The sequence below is a fragment of the Fringilla coelebs genome (genome assembly GCF_963513975.1).
Source record: "Fringilla coelebs genome assembly, chromosome: Z".
NCBI lineage: Eukaryota > Metazoa > Chordata > Aves > Passeriformes > Fringillidae > Fringilla > Fringilla coelebs.
This window is the reverse complement of record NC_140031.1, coordinates 17,853,959-17,876,687: the sequence shown is the minus strand read 5'-3', so window position 1 is coordinate 17,876,687 and position 22,729 is coordinate 17,853,959. Positions and strand designations below refer to the sequence as shown.

Below are 22,729 nucleotides of genomic sequence, written 5' to 3'. Positions count from 1 at the left end.
AAAGAACAACTAATAATAGTGCATTCCTTACACCTTAAAGCTCTATTCTGCAGCTAAACCTGCCCAGACAGAAGGAAAAGAAATACATTGAGGTCCTTTATCTGAATTAAATCAATATTTATTAAGGCAATAAAGAGCCAAATTATTAATATTATTACTATTATTACTATTATTACTATTATTACTATTATTACTATTACTATTACTATTACTATTACTATTACTATTACTATTACTATTACTATTATTGTTATTTTAGGGACAGCACAATGCTTGTACTCACAAAGCCTCCAAAAGAAAAAGAGCACAGAATAAGCCAACACCCACAGCACAGTCCTGTAGCATTAGGCAGCATGATCAGCACTGTATACATTGGCTTTCTCCACCCTACATGCCCCAGTCCTACATCCCCACTTACCTTCGCAGCTACACATCAGTTTCATACCAGTGATGCTGCTGGTATTTTGCAAAATAGTGGTCTCTTAATTTCAGATGCGAGAAATTAAAGTGAAAAAAGCACACAATAATAGTCCTGTGGGCAAGAACTGCATGGGACACAGAGGACACCAGGGAGAAAAGTGGTGCAGCACAAACATGGCTAGCTGGGGACCTGGTTTAGAGCATCTCCGAGGCTCTGCCTTATTCACAAGCACAGACACAGACTGACAAGAGGACACACCAAAGCAGACCAGATAGGTCACTGACACCAACTCCAGGCAAGTGTTGGGGAAATTATTCATTGATGACAAAGGATATCAGGCACAAACTGTGAAGGGTTACAATGATGGTCTCAATGACAATGATGATACAATGTGACAGTGATAGAAAAAGAAATTATATGACAGTATCTCCAGTATTTTCTTTACATTTAATCTATTGTTGTTGACAAAAAATGAAAATGAAGCAAGTGGCTGATTGGGAACTATGATTTTTTGTTTATTTGTCTGTTTACCATGCTGCTTTCCAGCTATGTCAAATAGAGTGTGTAGTTCAGTGCAAAAGTCACAGCCATTTTGTTTTTCTTATCCCTGACATCCTGTGTCTTTATCAGTAGAACTATTTAGATAGCGAACCTGCATCAAATGGAACCTCAGCTAAAATATGCCCTCTACTTTATGTCAAAGTTGGCTGATTTAATGTTTTTGGTCTCTCAGCTAGATCATCAAGGCCAGCATTTTTAATAACTCTCACTAGGCAGAATAAAGTCTGTGTCTGAAAAAACAGGCAAGATACTATTGATTTGTTTCTAAACAAACAGGGAGTTATAACAGCTCTTTAATCTGAAGACGATAGATCCTGATATGGAATGAAGAACCTAAGTGCCAGCCAAGTTCAGTGGAAAGTGAACAGAGTGTATGTCATAATTTATTGTGACGTTATTTTGTGATCTACAAGAAGGCATTCATCGTGTTGGAAGTTCTTGAGAGAGACATCTATTTGTGATCAATTGGTGTATGTGATCAATTTGCTATATGTTCTTCCCTTTTGAAAGACTGACTCTTTTTCCTCTGTCTATAAGGGTTTTTTTATTTATCTACTCAGTTATTTCATTATCCTTCCAGAAACTTCAGCAAATGGGCAAATCACTAGAGTACTTTAGGTTACTAACTGGAGCACACATACCATCAGCTGTATTTATGAATGCAAATGTGCAAGCTGTAATGCCTTAATCAGTGAACTCAGAACTTACTGTGGTTGAGAAGAACATCGTAAGGTGAAGACTGAAAAATAGCAGTTTTACAGACTTGGGGGGCATTTCAGGATTTGCCCAACCATGATTAGATAAACTAAATATTCTCTTTCATGGTAACATTCATGGAATTCTTTGAAGACAGTAAATGAGCAACAACTCATGATAATCAAAAGAGGATTAGAGAAAGATATGTCAGCAAAATACACAATAAAGATATTGTTTAAAAGTTGAGGAATTACATATATGTAATTCCAATGCTTTGTTACCAACCTTACAGTAAGATTAAAAGACATTGCAATAGAACTACTAATAAAGAAATTTTTAAAAACCAAACCAGCAAGAAGTCTTATACTAAAGGAGAATGAAAATATTTGGTGTTTTGGTGCTGTGTTAGACCAAAGGCATGCTCACACCAGGTGGTATGTCAGGCACCAAAGCCAAAGGTGAAATTTTTAAGCAAGACATCTAGATCAGAGTGCTTTTCGACATTCCGCAAGCAGCATGCTTTATATCTCAGTTGCAACAAGACACAGTAGACACTTTAAAACAAAATAAAATCAGATTTCAAGGGACATAATCATGAGACATTCCAATTTATTAAAGACTTTGCAAAAAAGAAACCAAAAAAAAAGAAAGGCACACAAAGAACTGAAGTCACCTTCAGACCCAGGATATCTATTGAACTAAGGGCATAATTTCAGCCTAGCCTTATTGACCTTTCAGAGCTGATGACGGCAGCTTCGTTTTTGCAAGTTTCTACATCTTCACTTTCTGAAAAGCAAAACCACAGATGAAATTGCTTTAGATCAAGCTGGTATGTTTTATTTTGTAAGTGCTCTAAACATACTGAAACACAGTTAATTTATCAATCCAGTGAGCACTGAAAATTTATTGGGTGAACTTATAGATATTGTTTGTTCCATCACCCCTCCCCCTAAAATCAGGGAAGGACAGAAAGCACAAATAAAGATGTACAGAACTTAGAGGGAAAACAGCAATACAAACATTATACGGATACACTGAAGTTGTCAGTGGTATCTAGCAAAATCCAGCTCAATAAAAGTTTTGATAAAATAGGCTCGCTAGCATGACACACAGAAGAATTAAGAAATATTTTCTGCATGTTGATAAAGGATATATCACAATGAGCTTACTAACAGACCTATCAGTAATGCAAAAGTAAGCATTGGTTTTGGAATGCCCTCAGCTGGAAAAAGAGTGTATTAAAGGAGAATTGAGATATCTGACGTCACTGTTGGGTGAAAAATACAATACTGTAGTTAAAAACACAATACTTGCTATAAATGCTAAAACATGTGCCAAAAATGTGATAAACTTAAGCAACTGAACAAACTTAAAAAGAACTTCCCTTATACCTACTGGCATAAGCCAAGTTTAGCTTCTGCCTGACAACATCATGGACATTGTCTTCAGATACTGACATACTTGAACTTAGTGAGTTCATGACATAACAAAAAGGTGAAGTATACGTAGCTGTAGCACTGTGAAAAGAAATACCTCCTGAGAGATAGGATTATCTTGGCTTGGATTGCAAACTAAATGTAAGGTAAATTTTATCAAGCTGTTCAGAAGTTCAAAAAGATTTTCCAGGAACTGCTTGCACTTCACACGTGACTTCAGTGATTACAGAGAACATGCCTTCAAGAGTTACTCTCTCCATTAATGTTAATCTTGCTCAATTGATTCAACCTGATTGAAATGCAAACCTGTATTTTCCACTAGGATAGATTTTTTTTTCTATTTTCACAGAAACTGGAATAGCACATGAGTGAAACATGTCTAAGATAAAGTCTGCATAAATAGAGGATATATTTTTGTTTCAGTGGCTCTGGCTAATGTTCCTATAGTTTGACAGCAGCTTTGAAAACATTCAAAAATCTGACATCACACCAATGTCATTTCTTAACAATGGGAATTTCCATAAAAGTTCATAGGAACCATATCATAGTGCAAGAGTTTGTGAAGACACCAGTTCCATGACCCAGGGGCCATGAAGGACCACTGAGTACTTTTTTAGTGTTCTGTTGCCTATTCATAATGGCCTGATTTTATTTCACTTTGAAATCCTGCAAAAGAAGCACATGAAGCATGTTTCTCCAAGTGTAATTCTATTTCTTTTGTTTCTCATGTGTCCTACATATTAAGACTGCCATTCATCTGACATGCTTTTTACATTTGCTCCATGATGAGATTAGTTGTGTGCTAACAGCATCTGTTTTCCTCTTGGCACTAAGGGACTCCAGAGTGACTAGCTCAGAACCTGGTATCTTCAGTGCAAAGAAATATCCACAGCATAGTTTAGTGAGATAGATGACATCTATGTAATTCTAAGTACAATATACTTTATTTACAAGTACACATTTATTCTGAAAGAAAAGGATTATCAACTATGTAATGCACTCTCTTCCTTCTAGGATCTCAGTCCAAAACCAAAGCCCGTTTACAGGAGGGAAACTCTACCTTTGGAATTTACCCTGGTCAGCAAAGATAACAAAAAACTACCAAACTTGTCCAGCTATCTTTTACAGGAAAGTAAACGTCTTCTATTGCAGCAGTAGCTGGATGGTTTCTTGCATCACAATAAATTTTAGGAGTCAGCTATTTTCCCTGACAAAAATTTCAGAGATACAGTAAATTAGCTGAGCTCTATGTTTGTTTGTCTGCACAGTGTTAAGTACCATCAGCACTCACCAAGGAGGAACCTTTATTAAATCCAACATCTCTGACTTAAAACAGCATGTTACAGTCATTTTTGAGGTAAATATGATAGGAAATTTGAAAGAATGCAACCTTACAATCTTTTCATGACTTTTCTGTTCTGATACTGGATATCATTTTAACAGTCTGGTCTGTTTAGAATACTTTATCTAGAGCTATAATATATGGAGGGAAAATATTTTTTCCCAGAATGGATTTGTGAAAATGATCAAAAATAACAAGCTCCATGAACTAAAGAGGCTTACCCTCAGCAGCCCTTGAAACTTGTTATTTTAATCTTACTTGATACTAAAGTTTTACCCTGGCTATGTAAAATATGCTACCATTTCACACACCATCTCATGTACTGGGAATCTTAAAACCAGACAATGAATGCTTTCTGATGAAACTGAGGTTTTCATGCCAAATTTCTTCTAAACATATATCTTAATTTATTGATTAAAACTTGTTTGAGCTGTCTCCAGCAAACAGATACTTGGATCAGCTGGCAAGGAATCAGACAATGTATATTAAAAATTTAGCAGATGCCCTCCAAGCATGTCACATTGTCCTGACCCCTCGCCCACTTTTTTTTTTTTTTCCTAATTCTACATAGTAGATTGCTCCCCTTTTGCTGGTAAGCACAGGAAACAATCAGGACTGCCTGCAGAGAGCATGCTCCTTTTCCAACTGCTTTAGGTCCAGAGATTAAGGATATATTTCTCTCACCAACTCCTGTGTGCCAAGCACAGAGTGCCCTAGGGTTAGCCCAACTTTTCTTTTTGGGTAAAATGGTGTCAGTGATGCTATGCTGGCTGTCAGCATCTGAGGATCTGCCCAGCTTTGCTGCTGCTGTTTGATCAGGAGGAATGATAAATGTATATCCCCTTGAAATAAAATCAATCTGGTGATTAAACAGGTCTGTCAGGAGAACCAGACTGACATTTTGCCATTTACTACTTCCAGACATGGATCTATATTTGCCCTATGGGAGCTAGTATTGTGAGAGCATAATTTAATAGAACACTTTAATTACAACACAAGTCCAGTCCACTAAGCTGATCTTCCCTTCTGTGACTGCCTCAGAGAGAAGCTGATCTATGACTCCAGGCTCCCTCTGTGAGACACAGAAGTATTAGGCATACCCTCAGCAGCTACTGGAAAATACTCATCCAGGAAGAGCCTTCAAGTTGGTTTCATATGTTTTAAGAGAGGGCTGAGATAAGGTATTTTTATTAATGTAAATAAGGTATTTTTATTAACATAAATAAGGGGTTGTTTCATAATACAGTTTTGTCAGTCTTTCAGGAATGGTGGCTTGCAATGTCTTCAATACCTGAAGTCATGGAGGGAGAACAGAAAACTTCCTTGAAAAGTCTTTCCGTTTGGGAAGAGCCACACTAGCCAGATAATGTATATTGTTGAGATGTGAGTGTTCAGCTCTCCTAAATGAGCACACAAGAGAAATGACCCAGGGGACAGAGCTACTATTGCCTGTGGCTCACTGTGCTGAAATTGATGTGTCAGTGAAGCACCAAGCAAATACCACCACCTTGCATCACCTAGTACTGGACAGTCTTCCTCCTTCCTCCCTTCTCTCCCTCCCTCATTCCTTTGCTTGCCTCTCCATGTTCCACTGAGAGAACTGCAAAAAGATATATATAAAAGCTGAGGCAGAGATAACAAGAAGTGAAGGAGTCATAGCAGGTGTTCAGCATTAGAGTACCATCTGGGGCTGTCTAATACCAGCTAAAACAGTCTCCTCCACAACCACTCAGAAGGGTGGGATGCCACAGTTACTCGAGGTCAAGCAGGCAGAAAGAAAGGAAAGCAGAAACTCTGGCTCAAGCTTGAAGATATTTACTGGAGCCAGCAAGATTGACCTATGCTATTAATTACTAGGCAGTGTTCATACAAGTGCCAGCTCACATTCTTTCTCAAATTACTTTCACTGATGTATCATGAAAGTATCGGACATCTTGAAATCACCCTTGACTCTGACTGTGTGAGCCAGATTCCAGAAAAGCAGTGCAAACCACATTAGCAAATATAGGAAAAGTATAGACCCTCCCTATCAAGATTAAATTAAGCTGAAATATTTCTCATCCTCCTCAGACAAAAGCTGAACAGACCTGAGGCCACCAACACATACTGAAACTCAAGCACCTCTCAAAGCCCGGCACATGAGCCTCAGCAGGTTGTTATTATCAACATTTGAAAGGTGGACCAATATAACAGTCCAGGCTTTTCATCCGCTGTTTTGTTTGTCCAATGTCCCCAAAATCTGGCATTATTTACTTATCTGTATTCTCTATCAGCTACAGCTTCTGGGGGAACTTGGTGATTCTCTGCTCCAATACATGGTCACTGCTAAATGTTTCTGCAGTAATGATCAGCTGAAATGCATACATTTTGTGTCTGACTATACTGTGATGATCAACTAGGAAAACACTTGTAAATTCCTTTAATATAAGAATGCATTTGACTCTGGATCTACCCTTTTATTGGGAAATTAACATGCAATTTTTTAATTATAGTTCATAGCATTTAAGGTATCTCATATGCTCAAACTAAAATATGGTGAAGATCTACAAAATCAGACTTTAGATAACTGGAAGATGACGAAGCTCTCTCTTTTCTGCTCTAGTGTTTTTAGGGGTTTTTTTTTAGTAACTTATTTGTATATTTCTTGTTAGGTAAGATTTTATTAGGTGCTCTAGAGAAATGCTAACCAGCTACTTTGCACTTGAAGTTCACAAAGTTGAAATAAAAAAGTGTTATGATTCCAAATGAACTCTCCAGATGAATATGAGAATGGCTAGCCTAATCCAGAAAGCAACCCGTGATTTATGCCATTGCATTGCACAGCAGAGGATTTATCCAGAACTGATGGCGCATGCCATGACCCACTGGGGATGCCTTGCCTGGCAACACTGCTGGTCATTCATACTGTCTCCTCAAAGGTCCAGACCTCATATTAAACTCATAAACTCTGAAATATGAGTTTAAAAACAAACCAACAAGCAAACAAACAAACAACCAAACCCAGAGGGCCATACATGAGATTTTAAAAAGTAAATTTTAAAAAGTATATTCTATAACTGCCTTTTAAATATATGTACAGCTCATAATGCTATCAGTAGGAAAAGAGAGACCTTGAAATTCAATTGGCCAGAACTGCATTTAAGTTTCCCAGATTTCTATTTCATATCAGGTAGATGATTCTGAAGAGCTGAAGCCAACAAACTGAATCATGGAATGATTCAAGTTGGAAATGTCCCCTAAGATTTCAGAGTCCAGCCGGTAATCCAGCACCACCATGCCCCCGCAGGTGACACATCCACACACCTTTTGAACACTTCCAGGGTTGGTGAGTCCACCACTTCCCTTGGCAGCCTGCTGCAGTTCGAGAGGCATTGGCAAGGATTTGGGTAGATTTTGAGCTTACCCAGCTGGCTGAACACCAGCTGAATGCTTTGTAAGTCTCCACCATATCCCTGTGTCATCTTGTTCTACTGTAAATACATGGACTTTACAATTTCTTTTACTTGCTGAGGTTATGTTTAATCATCATTTCTTCTTTGTAATTCTTCAAATGACAGAATCAATTAGTTAGGTAAGACAAATATTCTTTAATTATATTCTCCTCATGGTGATTTTTATTTTTAAAAAGGATCAGTGGGAAGGAAATTTATGCAGTTGCATGCAATATGTATATATACATATACCTTTTGTCTTTGTTATTGCCATGTTTGTAATGCTGAGGAGAAAAGAATGCAAATCCTATGAGCACAAAAGCTATAAGGCTCTTACATATTTTCATGTATGTTGCATATTCAAGGCCAGCAGCTATCAGTATGATCACCACCATCACACAGGAGTCAGAGGCCATATCTTGCACTGTAAGCTCTTGGTGTTGATTCTAGGATGCTAGGAAAAAAGTGGATGTGCTGTCTTGTAATGTGGAAGGGATAAAACCCAAGTGCTATAATTTTTTCCTATATATTTCAAAACCACACCATGCTTTGTAAAATCTAATTGTAGGTTTGTTCAGAGGTTTTAGATTCAGTTATTGGTATCACAAAGGCAATATGCTATTATTTCTAACCATTGTTATTTTTCTTATTGTAATACATAGGAGTCAACTGCAGATGGAGCACTGCAAGGAAATCTCACAAATGTGCCCTCCTAGGCCGCCCCTGCTTTTATAAGCAGTCTGTTGGTGCAACACAGTAACATCTCAGCTTGTTTTGCATTATGTCTTAGAGTTTTGAAAAGGCTGCTCTTGACATATACTTCTTTAAACTAGATCCAAATGTCAGTGCTAGGCTTAAAACTACAGGCCTCTTCAGAAAAGTATGCCTTATCACAGATTATAGGCATTAGAAAATAAATGATGGAAAAGACCTCTGATACGATCTTGTCTCTCCCCCGAGCATGGGGTTCTTTTCCACAATATATGTCAGGCAGCTTTGCTCTTTCTAGTTTAAATGAATCTCAGGCTTTCATCAGACTCTTTTACAGTCTAATATATCTTATTGTCATGACATCTATCCAGATGTTCAGCCTACATTTTACTATGCTGTGTTTCATCCAACAGTTTTGAATTGTCGTCCTTCATTCTAAGCAAAAAATCAGGATTTGTGTTCTGTTTTCTTAGAAAGTGCAAAGAAGCTGGACTTTAGTAGAAAATGTAAGTGGGTCTCAAGTGCGTACTGAAACTCTCTCAAATAGTAAAGGTGTTCACCATAATACTAACATCTCCACCACAGAACTATTCAGAACAAGAAATAAGTTAGCTCTTTTCTAATAGTTTTTTTCAAAATTACCTTTCTCATTGCAATTTCCTGGTTTGGTTTGGTTTGGTTCAGTTTGGTTCAGTTTGGTTTGGTTTGAACTGCAGTCTGCACACATCTTCCAATCAAATACAATAGGTACATTTGAATAGTAGTTGAATAGACACAGTTACTTCTACAAAACTGTGTCTATTGTGGAGTTTTCCTAATAATGTCTTTTAAATTGACTGTTGTAAAAGCATGTCTGTGCTAACACTCATGTTGCACTGTCATATACTCTGCAGCATCCTACCACTGATCTTGGTTTTACACAGTCACTTGTCCTCCAAAGCATTCTGCTCCATGCACCCACATGCCCTTCAGAAAAATCTAGTAGGCACCCACCCTAATTAACAAGAAGAGTTATCTAACTAATCTCCTTAGAGAGCATAATCCTGATTAAAATGTCCAGGTGACCAGTATTTAATGGGATGAGTAAAAACATGGATCTAAAGAAAATCTGTGGTTTTAATTGGTTTCAATAAAATGCTGGGTTCTTCTGGAGGCTGTTTACAAATAGCATTAACTAAAAAGAGTTCACAATAGTTTTCAGTCAACTGCACTTTCAGTACCTTTTCAAATAAGCATATTATGTATCACAATAGACATATTAGGCTGGCCACTATATATGTGTGTGTTAATGTGTATGGGAATGCTGTTTACTGATATTCATACATACAGATGTGTAGACTGGCTGTTGTGCTGTTGTGTTTATGGGAGTCTTAGCACCCAAAAGAGGGAAGTGCAGCAGGAACACCAAATTAGTTGCATCTTCGGTACAAAGAGAAGAAGCAACACTTGAGGAGTGCTGTGCATCATACAGCACATAGCTATACCTATCCCTACCTATACCTATTACTCCTCCTCACTCTGCCTTTATTGGTTTGGCATTGTGCATACTTTCTACTAAAAAGTGTGTGCCCCAGTCACTCCTGGAGTGGTATTTGCTCCAGCTGTGATGACGACTCTTTGAAATACAGTCCTCCCTGCTCAAAGTAAAATGTTGCAGCAGATTGCAATAGAAATGGCCTTACTCCAAGCTAGAGTTTTCCAGTGTTTGCTAAGCAATTTAAAGCATGCTAAGCTTTCTAGCCTCTTTACAGTCTAAGTAAGAACTTTATTGTCTCTCCTCTCTTGAGCACCCTTCTACCAGAAGAAAAGCAAACCTAAGATACTTCACAGCCTTTCTGGCATCATGAAAAATACTACTGGCAGGTATTTTGTACTATAACCTCTGCCTGCTATATTTAATTTGCTCTAGTAATTACAGGTCTAAATTCATCACTGCCAAAAATCCATGGATTCAGCATAAGACCCCCCCCCCCTATAGCAACCTCTTCCCCAATTTTAAGTGGCTGCTGTACTCAGGCTCAGCTCTACATTGACAATGAGGTCCTTAGAAAATGCTCATAGAAATAGCTCCATCCCATTAGCTCTGCTACATAGATATTTATTCCAGGAAAGTTTTTCATTATTTCATTCCATTGATTTCACAGTGCTCAGCTGCAAAGATCTGACAGAGAAAATGCATTTGTTTCTACTGGAAGAAATCACGACTTTTCTTTCTTCACTGCGGCAGATATTCACCAAACTCAAAACATCTGCACTAGCTACTGGCTTCCGTAACATCTACATGGAAGAAGCCAGAGACAGAACCTCAGAGGAGTGTAGGTCCCTGAGTACCACTGATAGATACTTCCTACACTTGAAAGCACCTGCTGCTCATAGTTGCTGAAGATGCTATGGTAGATTCCTATTTGCCCCATAAATATTGGAGATGCTGTAGTATCTTTGAAGATAAATGTCCCCAGTGCCTCTGTCATCATGTAGCTTTATTGTAGAGTTTTGGTGAAGTGATTTCATGTGACCCCACCTGGGCTGAGTTATAAATTTGCCATGAATTATGCAGAGATCAGTACAGCCATGAGGTAGATTGGGGAGGCTGCACAGCTGCTCTCCTTGCATGTGACATGAAGCATGTGCCACTTAGGAGAAACAGGGACAGTCTCCTGCCCCCCTCCCCACCATCCACCAGCAAATCCTCTCCTGGATTAAGCAAGTTCACTTAAAGGTTGTCTGTTATCTGGCTTTATTTCCTACAGATTTCCCCTTTTTTTTCTGCGTCTGAGCCCTCTGCAATGTCTTTTTGGTGAACTTTTATAATCTGTCTTGGCTTGCCAATAAAGATTGATAAAGGCCCTACAGTGTGTTTGTGTGAAAATACAATGTGTTTGTCTCTGTCTGAGTGTGTGTTGGTTTGCAAATCTCCGTAGGCAAACGACTGTAAACTATTTATTGTTCATCTTGTTTGAATGATCATCTACAGGCATTACGTAGTAATTTACACACTAAAATGCTTTCTGGAGAATGTAAAGCTCCATCCAGCCTTGCTTGCATAAACTTAAATCCCTACACAGTCAAAATTGTCTGAAAAGATTTATGCACTTATCTCTTCTGGGTGGAAAAGAAAGCAGAAAAAAAACCTCAAAAAAGAAGATAATAATGGATATAATTTTATAACAACAGAATAATAAAGACCAGCTAAAATTTTTCACTCATCCATAGAGACTCATGACATTTTCATGGTTTGCAGACACAACAATTTCATAATCATGCAGCTGCCAAGACAGTTGTGGATTATAACCAACCCCACAACTCCTAGTAAACCAGCTGTGAAATAGAAAAAAATATTTGCAAAGGATTTCTTTAGTATTAAGCCAACTTGAATGTTAGCACAAACAAATCAAGCATGCTTTTTCACATATTTAAAAATATCTTGGCCGATTCCACAACACTCACTTTTTCTAAAACTGAAAGTGCTTGTTATACTTACTTCTATGTAGCCCTATCCACCCCTGGTAATGTTACAATGAAGAGCTTGGGACTTAGAGACTGCCAATGTTGACTCCAGTTACTTTAGAAAAGAAAGAAGCTATATAACAGGTAAAAGTGCTTTAACTTAAAAGAAGAACAGAACTTCCAAATACTTCTGTCTTCAATCTGCCACACAGCAAATCACAAAACCACTTTTAGAATTTTCCATGTTTTCTCAAGGTTGTTCAAGTTGCTTCACAAAGTGCCCAGAAGGGATGAAGGGATGGGTCTGCAGGTTGTAAATTTTAAAGGGTGAGGTTAGTGAAAATCAGCCATCACCACCACTGAGCACTTCCCGCTACACTTCCCTTCCTGCTGCTGGAAGGCTGGCAGGGTGAAACCTGGCTCCACCTAGCAGCTCCTCCCAGCAGTGAGGGCAGAGCACACTGCAGAGACCCTGGACAGGATGGGGACATCCTCCCATCCCTGTATCCCACCCACCCGCCAGCAGGAAGCATGACCAGCAGTCACAGGAGTGAGAGAGTGAGAGAGAGCCCAGATCAAAAGGCACACAGTCTGATAGGAAAAACAGAGTTAATAATGGCATGGGCACTACTTGCTTCCCTGTATATTCTCTCTTGCTGTCCTGAGCTTGCTGTAGACACCTTGTCTAGGTAAAGACCTTGGGCAGGCATACAAACACAGGTGATTCCATAGCTCCTTCATACAAAAATCACATTTCAGCACAACCCCAGGCTGACATTCAGGATGAGGGTAGGCCCAGAGGCATGGAAATTTGCAGGGAGCTGGTGGGAGCTTGCTGGGAGCCCTGGCCAGCTGAGGAGCCGTGCTGGCTGCAGGGTGCTGTACAGAAATGCAGCTGCTACAGACGCTCCCAGACACCAGACAGCTGCTGTTCCGCCCACGGCCACCGATGTACCCCAGCCAGGCTGGACATGCAATGTCCTTGCCACTGCTGACAGCTTCTGCCATGAAAGCTGTCTTTTCAACCAGCTGAGACAAAGCAACATCATTTTCCCACAAGCTATGTCTCCAAAGAAGCTGTGTATGTTTCCTTAGCCTGCCTAACCAGACTGAAAAACACCTCCCTCTTTCTGAAAAACAACTGAAGTGGAGAAATTTTGCCAGCTGTGCTTGTCTAAGTGATTGTGCCACAGCAAACCTGGCATACATCACAGCACTGTGCTGCACGCCAGGCCATGTGGCACAGCATCCTGCATGGGGGCTGCATCCTTTTCAGCTGCACCACCTTCTCTTGTCCACTCTTGTCCAGCTCCTGTTCCTGCATCACTTCTATGTGCGTCATCCATTCCCTACTTCTAACCAATGTATATTGAGGTTTCTGTTACATTTATAGCAAAAAAGTTCCTCTTTGCAATTATTTTTTCCATGCACATATGTTGTATATAGTGGACAGAAAGCTGAGAAATGTGAGATTGCATGGGTACAATGCTAGGCTTGAGTTAAAAAAATCTGGCTTATCTTTGTATTAGAGCACAAATCAAGGGAGTTTGTGCCTGTCCATCCTATGCAGAATAAATACACACAAAGTATTCAAGTGGTCCCAAAGAGCTTTCAGGATTTTTGCCAGGCCATGCTTTCACCCACTTAGATGATTGTGTAATCTCTGAAGAGGTCCCCTATACTTCAAAATTATTTTATATAAAAACCACTTATCAGCACCCAAAATATATTTTCTAAATTTCTGCTACACACTCATTCTAGATAGCACAGTGAGAAATGAGCAAACTTTACAACAGCCCTCTTTCAAACACCCACTGAAGTATTTAAAACAACATCAGTTCTGTATACAAACCTTTTTCTATTAATAATGAACATTATTACAGTATTATCATTTCCAGTAAACTGGAACAGCAGACTCTGTGCAAGCAGACTGCAGCAAAAGAGAGCGGTCTCCCAGTTTAGTATTTAACTAGTAAGGCCACCTTGCTCCCACAGCCAGGATATCAAGGGACTGAGCACTGACCCATCATGGCCATTTGGAAGCCCTTTTCTAGTCCCAGAACTGCTAGCCAGGTGTGTGACCACCCTGCCGTGGCTTTCCAAATGACCTCTATATTGTACTTGACCTTGTCCACTTTTCCTAACCTTTGTATGTTCTTCTCTAGGTAGACTGGAAAATATTGGGAGCTCAAGTTTCAGGGTTTCAGGCTGGGTTTCAGTCCTGCATGACACCACGGGAGTACAAGGCCTGCTTGACCCTCCCAGTACCACCATAATTTCACCATAACTACAGAAGTAATTGTGCAGGTGAAGGGGGTGTTCATAAAGAGGTCTTATAAGTCAGAACTATCACAGCTGCATCAAAGCAATAATCAATGCTGTTGCAATCTAGAGTCCTGATGGGTTGCAAATCTGATGCCCCTTGTGATGTGGTCATACTATGAGTCTTCTAAAGGATCAGGTTGTTTAGCAGTGTGTTTGGACTTCTCCTGAACCTGCTTTTGCCTATTGAGCTGCTTAACTTCAACTTCTGATGGTGAGTGCACTACATATAGCGAGATACCAGTTAAATGTTTGCGTTTTTGTTTGAGTTTCATCGGTACATGTTTAAATTGCCACTTTTGTTTAAGTACAACAATGCCAAACCACAGACTTGCATGCTCCATTACTCCCAATGCACTTGTCACCTTGCAAACCTGAAGTAAAGCTCATAATCCTGGGTAAGATATCAACAGGAGTCCCAGGTATGCCGGGAATGCAGGACTAAATCTTTTGTGTCATAATTTACAGTTTGCATGTTACAGACACCTTTTTTTTAGTTTGTTTCTCATATCTGGGGCTCTGGCGTACTTTGGCAGTGAAATGTAAAATATAGCAAATCAAAGACTTTAATGAACATGGACCTTTAATTATCCCAAACACAAGGAAGTTAAAACATGTTAAGCTTTTCATGTATTTTACTAGTGCAAATCTACTATCACAAAGGTTTTCAGCAAGGCTCTCAAAGCTTACCATTCATAGATGATTAGTCATGCTCTATACTGTTCTTTGATATCTGGAATGGGACTTCATTAATTTGCAGGCATTCTTAATGCACTGCATAAGGTCAGAGATTACTGGTTTCCCACAAATGAACTTTTCTTCCTTCATTTAGAAGGATTTAATGGACAGTAATATAAATGTTTCTACTTAAGAACTGCTCCTACTGGTTCATGGAGCCAAGTGCTGGTCCCAGACCACCACCTTCTGGAACTCTGAAGAATCACAGGAAGCCTTGGAGACTCCTCTCTGCGGGAGTCTGAAAAGGACTGGAGACCAGGGGAGTGGTCAGAAGAAATGTCATTCACTGCACATTTGTCCTGCAGATTGCCAGACAACTGCTGGTGAGCACCATTCAAACACTTGTTACCTGGTTAGGAGAACCTTTGATCTAACCTGGAACAGACACTTTTTTTTTTTCCCTTATGTTATCTTGCAGAATAAACAATAACAGAATTTCTTAAAAATAAATATAAAAATAAGGATTTGCACAGAAATTTCTCTTTACCAGTGTTACACCAGGAAAGCGTCATGCCCCATTTCCAGCTCCCTGGTGTCTCAGACAGTACAGACAGAGACCCATATACCCAGGACAGACACACCAGGCATGCCATGATTCCCCTGACTCAGCAGGACTCCACACCCGCCTCATCTCCTCCTCCACAGGTATATCTGGCTCAAGCACTCTGACAGGCTCATCAAACCAGCCTTACACCATGCCAGAGGCACTGAACGCAGCTTTACACCTGGAATATCATGAGGAAGTTTTTGGAGGGTAACAAAAGAAAGCTAGAAGATGGTTAGGGTGATAAGCTTTGTGAGAGACTCCCCACTCCTTCTGAAGTGGGCACAAGAATCAGTCTTAGAAAAAAGATTTAATTTGGTTTTCTTAATTGTAATCAGATTATCCTTTGGTTAAACCATACCCATAAACTAGTAACTGTTTAACAGTCCATAGAGAGGACTTTCAAGAGTATTGGCTCGTTAATAAATTTGTTTCACAGGGTGCTACTGATATGCCAATAAGTCACACCATAAGAGATGCCCTGATCCCATCAAAGTCAAGGGCAAAAAGTCATATTGACTGAGCAGAGGATGTACTTGGCCTTAAAAAACAGGGAGCAAAGTAGAGCCTGGAAGTACATCTAAGATACAGCTGTGACTTTATTCTCCTTTCTCTAGTTACTGTTTATCTACCAAGATTTCAAGGGAGTTTTTTGTTCACTTAGAGCATCCTAGATCAGTTCCCACCAGTGAGCACAGCTGACTTCTTCTGCCTATTTAGTGGTCTGACTTCTTCACACCTCTGAGCTTGGTGCTAACCTTCCAGACAGAAGCAGATGGGGATCAAAATTGTATGAGGAGTTAGTATTGTACATTAAATAGTACATAGCATTGTATTTTAAAAGCTTAACAATCAAATTATTACTAGTGGATTTCAAATAGAAACTGGAAATGAAGATTGATGGTATCCCTCTGTCAATTTTTGCCCCATTCCCTGGATTGCATGCTTACTAAGCAATACTGAGGGCATGAACACTCAGGCTTGTGACACACCCGTGAAGAAAGCAGGGAAGCACAATTTACGGCTGGAGCTGCTGCCTCTGCAGTGCTGGCTGCTGGCAGAGCGCCTTACAGACGGGGGCACTGCTGCTCCGGGCGCTTTGCAAGGCGAGAGGCTCGTCCTTCCTCCAAAGCATTGGCTGTGTCAAATGGATGCAAAACTCTTGCTCACTTGCCAGCGCCCTCCGCAGGGGCAAGAAAAGAGAAGATCTCCAAGCTGAGTCTCTGCTCGTGATGGCAATGTGGCACAGAGGAGGAGCTGGGAGCTGTAAGCACCCATGAGCTTTCAGCTTCTGCACTGTCAGTTTTCAGCCCTGCTCTGCACCCCAGTAAATAATATTTACTTGCACTGGAATATATAGTTTATATATATATTTTTATATATAGCTTATACTTGAATATATGTTTCACACACTGTGAACAACAATTAGAAGGAGGAGAATCAGTTAATTCTACCCTACATACAACAAAGTGCTGATGCAAATGTGGACAACCAAACATGTAAAAAGAATGCCTGTGTTTCTGATACTCCCTCTTCATCGGTTTTCTGGACCACTAAAAAACTTTCCAAAAAACCAAACTACTTCTGACAGAATAAAAAGTCAGAAACACTTTGCTTAAATTAAAGAATGGTGTAAATTAACAATATCAAAGGTACAATCTTTATCTGCTGCATATACTAGCGTCTAAGTATTTTGTGACTTTGTTATCCCTACCCAGAGCTGCTTTCATAGGCACTGCATGGAAGAGGCCATGAGGAATTTTGAGACATTAATTTCTTCTAAAGAAGCATTACAGAAAGTCACAGCCTCCCAAACCTCCACTTTTTTGGCAGCATCTGAGCTTGTGACATATCTACCATAGCTGAGGAACAGAACTGGGTTCACCTGGTGCTCAAATGTACATGGGGAAAGATGTTTTGCTAAAGTATTGGCCTCACTTCCTTTCTGATGGATGTGGAGAGGAGAAGAAGAAGATGCCAGCTCTCAAACACACAAGACACCAGGGCAGCTGTGGACAGGAGTCTCAGAGGAGATGCCTGGCTTTCATGTAGCTGAAGGCAAGATAAGTCGCAGGCAAATGTGCACAGTGCTATAGGGAATATTGTGCTACACATGGGACACAGAAGGAGCCCGCTGCCAAGTGTTTCTCCCCCAAATTCCCTGACTGCGACCTAAGTGTGCCTCATTCCCAGGCTAATGTAGTGCAAGAGTGAGACTGAACCAGTAATCCCCAAAGCCACTGCCTTCATCTCAGGAGCAGAATGAAGGGGCAGGGACTCAGTAACAGCAAATGGGCAGGTAAAACTATGAGTATGTCATTGAATTGGGTAGAGGAGGGTGGGGGATCCAGCAGCAGTGCCCAGGGTCAAAAATCCTGTGTACACAGAAGACAAAGGGTCTCTTGTCACATGCAGAAAGCAAAGATCACTTTTGTGGTCTTTCAAGATCAGTAGGGGTGACATTTTGCAGGTCAAAATTCCTGACCAGAGACATGTCCCAGTGCCTCCTCCATGAAGTCAGCAGCCGTGGCAGCTATTTGAACAGAGTCATTGGATTAGACTAGCCTAGACTGGACCTTACCTGCTGGTGCCACTCCTCCCACCAAGGAGATGCCAGTTAGGAGCTGGCCATCTGCAGGAGCAATATTCCACTCCCAGGTTGCATAGACAGCACTTGTCATATGGTGGGGTGGGTCCCTCCTCAGTATAACAAAGTTGGCCTGAGACAAGGCAAACCACAAAACAATCAGCAGCAGAGAAAAGAGAAACAACCTGTCTCTGAATTCTCTGTCCTAGCACATGCCTCTTCACAGTTAATCAGATCAGCAGATCCCACTGCCACATTCTGGAGAGTTTCAGCTCTGGTGTTTCATTTCAAGCTGTTGAGTCTGTGTTGCTTCCTGGACCATGTGATCCTTTCCCAAACACATAAGTTTGAATTTATGCTCAGAAGGAGGTGCTGAGGATGTGAACGAGCTCCAGACACCACTCATGTTGTATCCCCATGTAGGATATGTCTCTAGGATGTGCTGTAGTAATAGGAACTGGTCAAAACCCCAGTCAGTGCTGGTAATCTAGTGTTCAACATAAATTCCAAGTCACTACATTTATTACTCTTTGTTTCACAGAAATAATGTAGCAAAAAGCAAAGCTCATCAGGGTCCCCCTCCCCTTAAAGTACAAGGTCTGAATTCTCAACTTATGAAGGCAAAGGCCTGATCAAAAACGAAGTGTGAAGACAGTTTGTTTAATCTAAGCCAGCCCCATGCAGCCCACTGTGGGATGCGGGAGAGAACTGAAGGAGTAAAAGTGAATTAACTCCTGGATTGAGTTAGAGACAGTTTAATAGGGAAAGCAAAAGCTACATTCACAAGCAAAGTAAATCAAGGGATTTCTTCATCCCTTTCCACAGGCAGATAGGTGTGTTCAGCCATCCCCTGAACAGCAGGGCTCTAACACACGCAGCTGTGACTTGGGAAGACAAACACCATCATTCTGAACATCCCCTCCTTCCTCCTTCCTCCTGCAGCTTTACAGGCTGAGCACACCACCATGGAATGGACACCCCTGCAGTCACTGGGGGGCAGCTGCCCTGGCTGCGTCCCCTCCCGACTGCCTGGGACCCCTCCCGGCCTCCTGGCTGGTGGGACAGTGAGGAGCAGAAAAGGCCTTGACACTGTCTGAGCACTGCTCAGTAGTAACTAAAACATCTCTGTGTTACCAACACTGTTCCCACTAAATCCACACCTCTGCCCCATGCCAGTGCTTTGAAGAAAATTAATTCTACCCCAGCTCAAACCAGCACAGCTGCGCACCGTCTGTCGGCTGCACTGTGCTAACACACAGTGTTGTAGCTAACGCTGTCCGCTTCAGCCGCAGCAGTTTGCAGTTATTCTCCCTTCACTGTCCCTTAACTAACTGTAACTGAGTAATCTCAAACTGAGGGAGGACGGCCGGGCGAACTGTGCTCTCCGCGCCGGTGCTCACTCAGGTGGCGCCTGAAGGCACCGCCGGCCTGGCCGCGCTCAGGCCCAGCTGGGGCGGGCAGCGCAGCCGCAGGGCCCCGGTGTGCCCCGGTGTGCCCCTGCGGGCCCCGGTGTGCCCCGGTGTGCCCCTGCGGGCCCCGGTGTGCCCCTGAAGGCTCCGGTGTGCCCCGGCGGGCCGCGGGGCCCGGCGAGGACGGGCGAGCGGCGGGCCCGCTGGCTCTGCACATGCTCCGTGTGCCAGCCCGGGCTGCTCGCACTGCCCTCGCTGGGCTGCGAGAGCTGCGGCATCTCCGAGCTGCTCGCAGGCTCTTGCGCTCGCTGAAGACATGGCATTTTTCAGATCTCAGATAGGCTTCCAGGGGCACCTTTCTAAGACAGTCCATAACAGAATATAATGTTTCCATCAGGCTCTTGCCTTGGCAACAACCTGCGGCCGTAAAGCGAGTTTAATTCTCTGAGAGGAAGACTGGTGACAGCTATCGTTTCACTGTGTACTGTAATATATGAGATTCTACCCTGAGAACCCTGGAGGTGGCATTTGTCTGGTCTGGTTGTAAATAATGAGATAGATCACAATGGATTTCAGTTCCTCATCCGTGTTTGACCTGCAAAAAGGTAAGTCACGTGCTACTAATTTCAAAATCCTCTGGTCCTCCAATGCGTCCCATGCAAATGTACTAAGATTACTTGACAGAATCAATAACATTAATTTTTTGGGAAAGATTAAGTTTATTTTGGTTTCATGTAAAGGAATTTCTTCCATCAGTTTTAGACTGGATGGATATTTCAGTCTATTGCTACAGTGATTTTAAAAAATTAATTTTCAGCAGAACAGCAACAGCATCTGGCTACTCTTATGGTTAGCACTGAGAGATGTATATATATTTATTTATCCCTATATTGTATATTAGTCTTTTTGTTGTTTTAGATGTTTAAAACAGTTGCAGTACTAGCAAACAGCTGTTTTAAATTAAGTAAAAAATTTAAGAACAGCTGGTTTTTGTAAGTCTACACTAAAAGGACTAGAAGCTGACAAGTGAAATACTTTGCTTTAGGAAATTTATCTGTATAGGTGAGTATGGCCATAATTGCAAATTTAAGATATCACTAAAATCTGCAACGTAAAGATGTTCTACATTGTAAGGTTGCTATGGAAATACAAATGTCTCTTTCTTGTCTATTTTGAAGTTAAATGTTAAATTTCATATCTTTATTTGCTAATACAAGCTTTTATGTCTTACGGCTTAGTACACTACAAGTGTAGCAACAGTCCTTTTATGTTCCCAAAGCAGGACACTGTCATTGCTTGATTGTCTGTTGCAACAAATTTCTCTTCTAAGTTAGCTTACCAAACAATACGTGTGCAGTGGCCACAGTTTCCAGTGCAGTTTCCAGTGAAGACCTGCAAAATATCTGAGCTGATATGGGCACGCAGGCCCCACAACAAAGGGGCTGACAGTGGAACAAAAATGAAAGCAGGAGGAAGACAAGGCACTGACTTTTGGGAAGCTGAGTGCTACAGGTTGTACTTCTGTGCTTGCTGATATTTCTTTGGTGAGCCCAAAGTGAATACAGCCCATATAAAGCACTGGGTTTATGGCTGCCCTTTACCCACAGTAGCTCTCAAAGCCTGAGCAAATATTGGGAGGACTGGTCTACATCAGCCCAGCTGGGACCCCTGTGTAGTGGGGGACAAGTGGGAAGTCAAACTGAGTGTTAAGAGAGAGAAATCTACCAACAGGTATAGAGGAGAAAGGGAAGTGCAGTGGTAAAAGGGGGATCTGTACTGCAGGGAAAGAAACAGGTATTCCTAAATCATGTGTGAATGACCTAAGGAGTATTTCCCAACAGGACAGAGGTGTGGGGCTGACTGAGCTTCTGCAGCTCCAAATAGCCATTCCAACCTCTGCTTCTGCAGCACTATGAATGTACTGTGTGCCACAAGCCAGCCCAGCAGGGCTCAGAGTGGGGAGGCAGAGGTAAAATCCTGCATGCTCAGTGACATTGGGATGACTGCCAGGGAGCCAGTGGAAGGGGTGCCAGGAGTGAGGCTGGAATATCACCAAGGCTGGGGAAGGCACAGCTAAATCTCCAAATGGTTTAGGGGGCAGAAAGCAGTGCAGGAGACCTTGGACCCAAACCAGTTTATCCAGATAGAAGGGATAGTGTTGGGAGGCAACGTCTACCTATACCTCCCCTTGCTCCTAATCTGCACCCCCTCCTGCTGCCGGGCCCCTCTCCACACTGAGCCATCCTAAGTTCTCTCCAGCATCACCTGCAGCCTGTGTCACTCTCCACCTACATCAACTCCCCTGCCAGCAGGTCCCTTCCCTATGCATTCATCACCTCTGCTTCACCAGCGCTGCAGGAATGCTTGCTCATGAGGTGCTTTGTGATTTACTGCGTGCCTTCCCTGGTAGCTGCGTGGGAGGTGGATGGGAAGCAGGAGCACAAAACACACAGTAATGGGATACTGAGCTCATTGGTTACTATGCAAAGAATACTCTATTCAAAACTTACAGTGTATAGTGGATTTTGCCTAAATACTGTCTTTTTGTGTTGACACGTTATTGATTTAAGTAAGTATCATTTTTTTTGTAACAAGGAAAAGGGAAATGTCTTTCATTGCAGCAATTTATAACAATGCAAGAATACAAACTATCTTTCAAATTTCTCTCTCTTGGTCCAAAAAATAACTCAGCTCTGCACACAAACCCTTTTTTCTCCCTTCCACACATCAGAAGATTCTCCCAACTATAAATAAAAATAAATTCCCAGCATTCCAAGTTTGAAAATCATACTGTCTCTTTACAATTCTTTTGCTCAATAATATCTCATAATACTTACAATAGTAACAGGAATGTTGGGCTTACAGAAGGCAAACAGCACCAGAAACCCCTTCTCTCCTAATATTGCTTGGTGCCATTTAAATAAATGTCTGCTGTTCCTGATTTCAAATGTTTACTAAATAAACAGAGAAGCCAGACAAAGACCTGTACTGGTGCATGCACTGCCAGGCACATACAGGGATTATTACTTTGTTGAGTGTTCAGTAAAAATGCATTAGTAGAGAGTAAGTTACACTTTTCAAAAA

General features: G+C 41.3%; 1 protein-coding gene across 1 annotated transcript in view; it reads left to right on the top strand.

The window, feature by feature from the left end:
• The first annotated feature begins 19,748 nt into the window (after nucleotides 1-19,748).
• Nucleotides 19,749-22,729, top strand: part of ANKRD55 (ankyrin repeat domain 55) — a 46,193-nt gene continuing 43,212 nt past the window's right edge. The window contains exon 1 of the mRNA XM_084225127.1: nucleotides 19,749-20,250. Coding sequence (XP_084081253.1) covers nucleotides 20,211-20,250 — 40 coding nt within the window. The 5' untranslated portion in view covers nucleotides 19,749-20,210. The remainder of the gene's footprint in view (nucleotides 20,251-22,729) is intronic.